Consider the following 11,441-nt stretch of genomic DNA (forward strand, 5'->3'; position numbering starts at 1 on the left):
CGGGTACACACCGGCTCACTCCTTGGTGGCTGCTTATCGGGGCCTGGAACCTGGGGCTCGCTCGGGCCACTTCGGGGGTGGGGTGCCCTCGGCCTCTCGGCCTGGGGCTCGGTCACTCAGGCACAGCTGGCTGCCGGCGGAGCTCACGGGCACGTCACTGCAACCCCCCCTGGCTTCTGCTCCGCGGCTGCTGAGTGATCCCTCATCTGGGACTCTCCTCAGCTCTTTCTGGGATAGTGGCGCAGCTGCCCCTCTGTTGGTCTTCCTTGGTCTCTTGTGTTCTGAGGGCCTCTGGATGTCTGGAGTTTTGATCTCCTCCATACCTGCTTCATGCCCTGGAGGATGGGACTGTGGCCCCCCACACCCTCTAGCAGATCATTACATTAAGGAACCTTTTAAATACAAGCGCGCTCATGCTCACAGGTGTACACACAGGTGATCACACACACAAACTACACCCTTTTTGGCTCCTACCTCAAAGCACACTGTGCGCTGTCGATCTTACGTGCTGCACAATAATGTTTAATATTAAGTATTTAGTGTTATATTCCCATATATCATTGTGATGTTGTTTATTCTATTACTCTCGTTTTCTTCTGCTTGTTTTCTTTTTTCTTTCTCAACAGGTGATCCAGGTGATCGATATATGTATTTTTTGTCTGCTTATTTTTGTTGGTTTTTGTTTTTTGCCCTTTATCCCCGTCCCTCTTCTCCGCTGTTTTTTTTTTTCCCCCTCTTTCTTTCTCCCTTTTCTTTTCCCCTGTCCCGTATCTAGCAAGTAAAAATAAAAAAAAAATAAAATAAACAATAAAAGGTAAATCAAATGGACCATTACGGCAAGGCTGGGATGGTCCATTTGGTAAAGTAAATCCGTTGGGCATCTTTCTTTGCCTTTAGACAATAATTCTGATGGCAAAAGAACCAAACGGGACAGGTTTGTAAAAAAACAAAAACAAAAAAAACAAAAAATAAAAAAAAACAAACGCTCTCAGTCGCCGTTGCCATTGGCAGGCAGTAGCCCCATAGACACCAGTAGTTTTCCCTCACTCTCGCGTCCTCGTGTGACGGATTGTTTTCATCTTCATCTAAACTAAGTACTGGTTGACTATTTTCATCCTCTCTCTCGGTTTGTTCTGGTTCAAACTGTGATGCGGTGCAACCGTATGACGTCACTACCCAGAGTGCATTGAGAAGTAAATAACAATGGCGGCCTACTTGTAAATCAGTTATATATATAAAATGTGCTTAAAAGGAAAACATTTGGCGTATTTTAATACCACATATATATTATTGAAAGGACAGTACATATTTTAGCACAAACATGTCTTAATAGCCGGGGTTCTTTTTAATGGTCATTGCCTGAGAAAAAGCATGCAATACAGAGAAGATGATCTGTAAAACCTTGTCACACAAAGTAAGAAGCTATTATTAAAAACGTGAATATTTAGCAGTAACTGAAAAGAACAACACCCCCCCCCCCCAATAACTCATCTGAGAGTATGGGTATCATCTGCAAACCAATAAAAATGCATGCTAATGATATTGCCTAAGGGAACCATATATAATGTCAGCAGAATCCTAGAACCCTGTGGACTTCCATTTACATTAACACATTGGCGTTTATTAGATATGATTCAAATCACAGCAGTGCAGTATCTATGGCATGCTCTAATTTCGGTAATAAAATATTGTCAACAGTATCAAACACTGCACTGAGGTTTAGCCATACAAGCACAGACATAAATCCACTGTCAGAGGCCAAAAGAAGATCAGTATAAATATTCACTAATAAGCACAAGTTACAACCAAGTTATGCAGAAAAGCATCTCTTAAAACATGTCAAACCTTAAAGCAGATGGGCTATAGTAGCAGAAGACCAACCTGGATGCCATCTCTGTCAGCTAAGAACAGGAAACTGAGGCTACACAACAAGTTCACTATAACTGGACAATAGAAAATAAAAAAACATTGCTTGATCTGATGAGTCTCATCCATCCTACTTTTTATCAGTGTTTCAGGCTAGTAGTGGTGTTGTAATGGTGTGGGTTATATTTACGTGGCACATTTTGGGCACCACAGTACCAAGCGAGCATCGTTTGAGTGCCAGAGCCTACTCTAGTAACAAATAAAGTGGCTAATGAGTGTAAAAGTTAGGCCTTACACAAATCCAAAGAAAACCTTTCAAGGTTGAAAAAGACTTTTAGTTAATAGGTAGATACTAAAATAACTACTCATATATAATACTTTGAATTTCTAGTATCTAAATGTCACTGAACAATTGGCACTCAGAAACACAGCTTGAATCTTATCACAGCATCTTTTCAGCTCCTCAGAAAACCTGCAATTTCAGGTTTAATGCAGACCTTTTTTTAACCTGTGGTCTATTGCAGAATAAAAGAAAAGAAACTTTCAATCTAATTGTAAAGAAGATGAATTTGGGATTTGACATTCACGTTTATTATGTTGCTTCAAAAGGAAACCTGACCATGAGCAAGACATCAATACTGCTTCAAACACTAGAATGCAAGAGCATTTTAATTAATGTGTAAGATTCCATTTTTATACATTTTTTCAAGTGACAGCTAATGTGAAAGCCTGTGTGAGCCTGTGTTTTTGTTCATGAGATGGGCACCACATTCACATAGTCTTCCACCATCTCAAACATAAAGTGATGTGGCCCACTACGTCGAGCCACCTCTCCGGCAGTCTCCCCGCTGCTGCTGCGGAGCCCCGGCTTCAGATGGCGCTGAGAGAGCAGCAGCTCTAAGGTGTGTCTGGAGTCTGTTTTTGAGAAGCTTGTGTAAGAAGCAGCGAGATGTAATGGTGTGAGTCCACCGTTGGTCTGGGCGTTCAGTTCCGCTCCGTGCTGCAGGAGACAACTCGCCACAGAAACGCGGCTCCAGCGGCAAGCGCTGTGAAGGGGAGTCCAGCCATCGATGGTGCGGGGGTTGACCTTAGAGCCGCCGGCAAGCAGAGCAGAGACGACTTCGACGTGGCCGCTGTATGCGGCACGGTGCAGGGGAGTGTAACCATCTTCATCACAGCAGTGCACCAGCAAAGGATCAGCAGCTAACAAACTGTGGACTGTGGCAAGCTGAAAGAAAACCACATAAAGTGATTGTAAGAACACGTTTCATTTGAGCTGCTTTTTCTCAAATAAAACTTCATTTCTGCAACATTGATCACAAGGTCAGCACCATTTGTGCTTCATGCAAACTTTAAATAGTCACATAAGCACCTTCATTTATTTTTTACTTCGCGGTAAAGGCACCAAAAGCTGTCAAAGGACCTCATGCAGCAGTTTGATTTTCTGACTCTGATACCTATTCAGCAAAGCTTCGGTTTAACCAACAAACTAATACCAATAACGTAGGCTAACAAAGAAAAAAGGTCAAAAGGAACACTCTGCAAACACTTGTCAACTAGTCTCTGAGCAGTAGAGAAACTTTAATGTAAACTGGAAACGTAGACTGTTCACCTTCAAAGTAAAGGTGCCTCACCACTGTAACTACAGACAGACAAAAGATTAATGTAGTTACTGTGATGTCACCAATTTTTAAACCTTAAGGTAAGCATATTTGCAGTTGCCATTTTGATTTACTTCAGTTCAATTTAAATGTTTTTTCACCGTATACCTCTTTTACCTAGTGACTGCCAGCAACCGTTGGCAATACACATTTTTTCCTTGCAGCCGGTGGTTATCAGGGAGTTACCAACCTCCTGCTATGCCTAGGTAACTGGAGCCCAAGTCCAACTGCTAAACGCAATGCAATGCACAAATTATGATTTAAAGACAGTAATGTCAGACTGAAAATCACCCTGCAGAAGGAAGCATTGCCGTTTAAATTATATTCACACATGCACTGTAGCCCCGGATCAGGCGTCAAAAGATCTTCTCTCTGCCAGCTTCCTTGTACAAAGTCAGTGCAAGGTCAAACTGAGAACACAAAAGGCAAAAGTTCTGGGAATTTACATGAGTGGGTGCTGTGCATCCTGCCTCCGACATGCTCTACCCAGCTTCTTAGCTCCAAAGTTAAGCTGACTTTTTCCAGAGGCGAGAACACATCTGATGAAAATCTCCTTTTGTGGGCTACATGTACAAAAAGGAAACTCTGGACAGCTCCATGAAATTATTCTCCTGACATTATCAGGAATAACCATCTGTAAACTGCTCAGATGAATTCTTCTACTCACTCAATCAAGACAAAAATCAAGAAAATTTGTCACGACTCCAAATAACTTTGAATTATTTGGGAATTTATTCCACGCACGAATCTTTTTCAATTATGGTGTGTTGAGGGAAACTGCTGGATGTTGACAGTGTTATAATGCACATAATGAACTGTGATTAAATTAGGCTGACGCAAGTTTAATTATCTGCAAGCGTATATTGTTTTTCATTCAGCTTTTGTGCATCTTTTTAGGGGGTTCAGGCTGTATTAAATGCAGCTGTGTTTCTGTGCTGCTTCGTGCCTCATGGTGTACAAAGTCATGAGATTTTTTTATTCCTCGGTGGAACTTCTGCAATTCTTGACATTTAAATATTGAATTTACCACAAGTCTCAGACAGCAGGTTACTCATACAGCTATACTGGTGTATTAGTATATAGTTCTATAGTTTTTAATCTGGATGGTCACTTTGTAAACTCTGACTGTGTTTTGTTTTTATTTTTTATATAACTGGGGAAAAGGTATTGATGCCTTCTGAGTTTTAAACTTTGAAATTCAAATATAAACACTGCTGCCTGTGAAATGTTTACAACTAGTTCATGAGTTCCCATTTGTGGTTAGAGAGCCATGTGTAATTTTAACTAGAAGAAATAATCATCCTGCCTGTGGTCAACGTCTCTGCGGGATTAGAACAAAAATCTGCCAAAATAAAGGATGTATATGATGAAACTGTGCTTTTATCTTTGTATTTATCCTTAAAGGTGAGGTGTAAAAATAAAGTGAATATACGAAGCTGATTAGTTTTGCCTCTACCCTCACACTTGGATGATGTCCAGCTTCAGTCAGTAGGAATTTTATGCAGTTACTGTTAGTTGCTGCTTAGATCTCGCATCAGGCCAGAGATGTGTAAAATCTGCAATGCTGAGATACGCTGAAAAGTTCAAACATTAAATCTCTCGGTGTGCTGTGTTGCTGGCAGTTTCTTTAGCATTCCCTAATGATACGCCAGAGAAAAATAGAAAAAAGTTAGACAACCACTCGATCATCACGGTATAGCACAGCCAGATAAAACTTCAGGAATATCAATCTTGTCCAATTAGAAAACAGAAATTATTTTCAATCAGTTTTAAGTGCTTGGGTGCAAATGAAAGTGATGACGGGTGCACTGCCGAAGCATCAATGACACAATCCCCCCCAAAAACGAGAGAGGTTTTGCAGGTGGCGTGCACAGACTCCTGCTGCCTCCTTCTCCCTACTGACTGCTTTTTTCCTAGTTCATGCTCTTTGCTCGTGTCTTTGTCAGTACCGTAGCAACAGAGGTTAACTGCAGCCCATTCAAGTTGCACAGGTAGTCCAGCTCCTCCAGGAAACCACATTTCATTACCAGCCACACAAGCTCATAAAACTGGAGTTTTGTCCTGTAATGACTATTTTTCCTGACTTCCTCTTGGCATAATGACTGCCTTAAGCGATGTGGGCAGCAGCTGCTTATTTGCATTTAAAGCCACGCACACTGAAACAGTAGAAACGGATCAAAATCAGAGGGACACATTTCATGGGAAAAATGTTTCACTGTCAAATTTGCAAACTTGACAGTGAAACTTACAGAACACTACATAAAAAATGTCTTTTATGTTTGGTTTTATAATACACGTCTGTGCATAGTGCCGCTGCTGAGAATATAAGAACATGCCGTGTGGTCTGTCAGGGAACATATTTGTTTGACAAACATTTGACTTTAATGCAGTGACTTTAATTTGTGTCCCTAAATGCTGTAATTAGTATTTATTCAGCTCTGCTTCTATCCTGAGATGAAGACTCAAAGGTCATGACTGGTTTGAAATTCATAAAGCATCAGCTTGTGCTGTGATTTTTTCCCAGTGTGTGCCCCCAGGACTTTAATTCAAACTTGAATAAATAGTGTCTAGTAACTGACCAAGAGGGACGCTTGGCCGAGAGATTGCAGGAAATAGACGTGGCAGTCAGTGTATCCTGAACTGAAATTTAGGGGAGACATCAGCAACAGCAAAGACCGGCGACTCTATACCTGCAGTCTTCATTTCCCAGTGACCTTTAAAATTAAAAAAGCTCATGCTTTAAAATAACTTAAGTTTCCGGAGGCGTAGTTTTACTTAAAACTGTTTTAAAACAGTCAACAAATAGTCAGCAGCAGATGCTACATTGGATAGCTCAGTATCTTACAGAGAAAACCAATGACAAAGAAGGAAAATGAACAGACTGATCCGCTCGCAGCTGCTGACTGCAAAGAGGAAGATGACGGGAAGAGGGCAGGAGTGTGTGGGGGGGAGCAAAGTGTTGCTTTTAAGATGACAGCAAAGGGAAAAATGTATTTTTGTGGTATTATGTTGAGACCACTGCTGTCGCCATTTTCACGACAGGAAAAAGTCATTTGCAGAAGAAGCTGTACTGCGACAGCCGTTTAATCTCGGTACAATAATAGTGTTAACTCATTTCCTGGTCACTTCTGAGACTGCAGCGTATTTAGGTGAACTTTGTATAAGTTTGGTATCTTTAGTTAAGTAAAGGTCATCTACAGAGAGTTGGGATCAAAACGGGTAAAATTCATCTTAAACTACCACAGATTCTGGCCTGTGGCAAAAATATATATATGTAAAAAAAACCTACAGTAGTTGGCAAAAGTGAGCTAAACTGCAGCAGCACAAGATGTTCATGTTGATAGATGGGTCAAAAAAACCTGGATGCCCAAAGGATGAAAATCAAACCATGTTTCAGCTTAAAGACCTAAATGACTAATGATACCGTTTGTGCTGCAACAGATGGAAGAAAAACACAAAGTTTAACTATTCAGGCTACAATATAAGAGAGGATATTATCTCCTTCCTTTGGGTTCTACTGTAGTTCACGTGGTGAAGGAAGGAAATGAGAAGCAAAAAAACTAAACATTTCTTTTTTTTCTTTTTCTTTTTTACATTATCAAAAATAACAAAAATGCTGCAAAAACGAAGATGAAGCCAGAAGGGAATTGGTACCAGGAAAAATTGGCACTTTGTTTCAATAGATTCACACTTCAAATTAGGTAGCCTGTCAGCAAAGACAGTAGATCACTGTAAAACAATATCATAACATAATATCATTTTCACAAATTTCCTTGAAATAACAATAATGATATTATTTTAAAGCTCTATCGCTCACCCCTAAACTGAAAACAAAACTGGACTTACGCGATTGTTTTCCGCTGCCCACAGAATGAGCTCGTTGGGTTCATCTTTGAGAGCTTCCTCCTTTTCCAGATACCACTCCTCACTGTGCTCCCTCTCCTCTGCCTCTTCTTCATCGTCCTTGCTTCCGGTCCACACGCTGCCAGACCCTCGGGGGATCAGGTGTCCGTGTGTGTCAAGAAGCTCGAGCTGGTTAAAATCTTCTGGAAACTCCATCAGTCGCTGCTTTGGACAGAGAAGACACGTCAGAGTTATTAGTTTGTTCCTCGTGTTCAGGTTGAAGTAGGCACAAACACCAGTGAGCCACCCAAAGAACCAATTAATTTCTGCCTAGTGTTTGTGTAAGACGTGATCTACCAGATCTTTAAAATGTAAGTGCGCAACCGACCCTAAAGCCTAGTGGCTCATTTATTTCCCCCAGTTCTTTATAGACCGCAGTGGATGAAAAATGTCCAGCATCATTAGGATTACAGAAACGTATCCAGCTGCCGTGCTCGGGCTACCTCACTGCTGACATCGAGTCCCTTTCTTTGCAAAACAGTCATTAGAGAAGAATCTGGCATGCACAGATGGTTGCAGAATTATTTTTGTTCTGTTGCTTCTTAAATGTGATATTTGCACCTCAAGAGTAGACAAACAATAAGCCATCACATCTGTTGTTCCCGTCAGATTCTTTCTTAGCTGTAGCACTGACACAATGAGGGAATTACTAAGTAGAAAAATAATTAAAACCTATTTTGGTAACTGGAATATGTCAAATATAGACCTTTGAAGTTTCTCAAATGTGAGCTGTCATTCCATTATTCCTAGTTTGCAATATCAGAATGGTTAACTGACTGGCAGACTTTACAATAGAAAACCATTTTATTGTCATTTTTATTGTCATCAGACATTCTCGCATCAGGTTTTTAGCTTTTTTTTTTTTTTTTTCCTTTCTCCCTTTTATGTCAGTCTAAATTAAATCTCTTTGGTAGGACAAAGCTGACTAATCTCAGTGGTTAAAAAAAATAATTAACTGAGAAATTACTGAAAGGGAAGTGATGAAAATTATAATTGTATCGAAGTAAAAACAACGTTTAATTTTTCAAGGTGTGATCGTAAAGCTTTAAGTGATTGCTGTCTATTAAAATAGGGTTAGGACAATAAATCTGATGAGTTCGGGTGACTCAGGATGTTAGAGCACAACCCTGGTTTGACAGTGTAACCGTTGCGGGTGGACTCTCAGTGCAGAATACTGTAAATGTCAGAACAAAAACAAACATGCTCCTGTTCAGGGGGCTTATCTTCAGGCTTTGATGCTGGGAACTCATCATGGGAAACTTCTGTTTGGTCACCCGGTTGTAGCGTGAAGCTCCGCTCTCATCATTAGTGACACTCAAGTTTGAGGAGAGTGAAAGGGATTTCCAGAAAACTGCACTGGAAACGGTCCAGAGGTGCAGAGAAAGCCGACATTAAGAGGCATCGGGTGTGTTTTTTAAACTGTTTTTTTTTAATAGGTGGAGTGGCAAACCAATCACACCCTCTATTTTTAGATGTGTTTATGATTATTCTGATTGCTAGTTAACTCTCAGTGGACACAACTATTTTAGTGGAGTCATTTCTGAACAGATTTAACACAGGAAAACGTTTCTTAAATGGCTCCATTTATGTTCCACCTTACATATACTCTTTGGTTTATCTATGACCTATCTAACACAATCTAATATTAGACAAAGATAATCCAAATAAATACAAAATGCAATTTTTAAATCATGATTTCATTTATTGAGGAAAAAAAGTCATCCAAAGCTACAAAGATGGAAAGATTATTTTAACCCTACACCTAATAACTGGTTGTGCCACACTTGGGAACCATAACTTCAGTCAAGCATTTGCAATAACTGGGAATGAGCTTTGGCTCACTCTTCTTTGCAGATTTTTTTTTTTTTTTAAATTCCACCATATTATACATTACATAGGGTTTTAGAGAATAAACAGTGTGTTAAGGTCATGACGACATCTCAGTTGGATTTGAGTGTGGATTTTGACTTGGTCACTCCAAACATTTTTGTTTTGGAGCCTTTAAGAGGTGGACTGCAAATCTTTTTCCTGCTGCAGGACTCAAATGTGTTCGAGCTTCAGGGCATGAACTGAGGGTCAGACATTCTCCTTCAGAATTTTCTGGTAGAGAGCAGAATTCATGGTTCCATCAGTTACGACAAGTCGTCCTGATCCTGAAGCCGCAAAGCAGCACCAGACCATTACACTACTACCACCATGCTTGACTGTTGCTATGACGCTCTTTTTATGAAACTTTTGACTCAGTCCATGGAATATTTTCATCAAGATGTTTTTGGGCGAATGTGAGACAAGTCGTCGTGTTCCTTTTGGTCAGCAGTGGTTTTTGCCTGTTTGTTGTTTTGCAACCTCCTGGATAAGTCGTTGATGTGTTCTTGGAGGAATTCTGGTAAGCTGGCCACTCCTGGGAAAGTTCAGCGGTGAAGCTGGTCATTTTTAGACAGTGCCTCTCACAGCAGTTTGCTGGAGTCCAAAACCTTGGAAATGTCTTTGTAATAATTTCCAGACTGATAGATGAGAAATTGTTTCTCAGGAGTTCTCGAGTTTCTTTAGATTGTGACATGATGTGCTGCTTTTAGAGATCTTTAAATCTACTTCACTTTGAAAAACAGGTTCTATTTACATATTTCCTAATTGAAGAGGTCCAGCAGTAACCAGGTCTTTGCATGGCTAGCTTTCCAAAAAATGTGATTAATGGCATTGAATTTGTGACTTAACAAGGTGGGGAATTACATTTTGACAGTGGCCGGTGAGGTTTTTATAACTTTTGCCCTTAATAAATGAAATCACCACTTAAATACTGCATTTTGTATTTACTCGGGTTACCTTTGTATAGTATTAAAATTTGCTCATCGTTTCACTTGACTGTAAATGCTAAAGAAAAAGAGCCCTGTTAACCTGACTCATGTACATTAAAAATGTATCTTCATCAATGCTTCTTCAGCATTAAGTCTTTATTCGTGCTCAAGTGCAAAGCAAAATAATGAAGGGATTAGAACTGGAGCTGTAATGCAAGTCAATGAAAATAAAACATCTTTAAGGGGTCATAAATGACCTGACAACTACCCTATTCCTTGAGAAATGTTCACTTAAAAATGAACATGACAACTTTATCAGAAGACCTCCAAAGGTTGATTCTGTTCATCTGGACGTAGCGTTTTCAGTGGGAGAAACGTTTCGTCACTCATCCAAGTGACTATGAGTGAAACAAAGGAGTTAGATTAATTTTACAAGCAGTTCACGACATTAAAATCACACTTACACACCTGAAACTGTTCCGCCAGATCCCGTTGTGATCTTAGGCTGTTCAAACCGTTGTTGACATTCCGCACCGTGACGTATAGTAGCCGTGTTTTGACGTCACACGTCACTCTTGAGTCCACTATTTGTGAAGCAACTCTCTTCAAAGACCACTGCCGCTAACAGAGACGAGCTTCTATGCTAGCTCTAACTGCTAGCATAGAAGAGCAAAGCGCAGTACGTTTCACCTCGTCCACACAAAAACACGCTGCAGTGAAGACAAGCGGGATATGTAGTTCTTCACCTAGTTAGCGCCAAGCAGACACGCTATTGAAAGACTACATTACCCATAAACGCTCGCGGAGGGCTACTTCTTCTTTTATTCGATATCTGGTAGTAAAACTGCTGCTTCCGTCTGGCAGAAAAATCGGTGCAGGTGTTGTGCCAAACACCGGTGTTATAAATACAGATTTAATAAACAGTTAGTAGTGAACACGGTGGAAGTGTTGAACATACCGATATCGATACTTTTAAACTTAAAAAGGTAGCTAATGTAGGGGAGAGCAGTGTGCCATGATTTATGAGATGAATTATGATTAGTTTGCAAATTCTGATCACTAAATCACTGTGAGTTTTAGTTTTCACAATAATTTGCTAATAAAAACAAACCTGCTTTTGATTTATTTTGAAAATGTATTTTATGGCAGTCAACTAAAAAAATAATTTATTTAACACAATTTAGTGGGCTACATACCCAACTTAGGGGATAGAAAT

General features: G+C 40.1%; 1 protein-coding gene across 2 annotated transcripts; it reads right to left on the reverse strand.

The window, feature by feature from the left end:
* Nucleotides 1-1,326: 1,326 nt before the first annotated feature.
* LOC134622930 (ankyrin repeat domain-containing protein 49-like) lies at nt 1,327-10,915 on the reverse strand. Of its 2 annotated transcripts, none has more exons than XM_063468212.1 (3): nt 10,694-10,915; nt 7,374-7,592; nt 1,327-3,094 (listed from the first exon to the last, which is right to left on the reverse strand). In XM_063468212.1, exons 2-3 carry the CDS (start codon nt 7,584-7,586, stop codon nt 2,618-2,620), a joined length of 690 nt encoding a protein of 229 aa, XP_063324282.1. In that variant the 5' UTR covers nt 7,587-7,592; nt 10,694-10,915; the 3' UTR covers nt 1,327-2,617. The 2 variants fall into 2 exon arrangements, with proteins under 2 accessions (XP_063324282.1, XP_063324283.1); XM_063468213.1 differs by having other exon boundaries at nt 7,374-7,595.
* Nucleotides 10,916-11,441: the final 526 nt, after the last annotated feature.

This window comes from Pelmatolapia mariae, unplaced genomic scaffold (assembly GCF_036321145.2).
Source record: "Pelmatolapia mariae isolate MD_Pm_ZW unplaced genomic scaffold, Pm_UMD_F_2 NODE_ptg000289l+_length_63384_cov_1, whole genome shotgun sequence".
Lineage (NCBI taxonomy): Eukaryota > Metazoa > Chordata > Actinopteri > Cichliformes > Cichlidae > Pelmatolapia > Pelmatolapia mariae.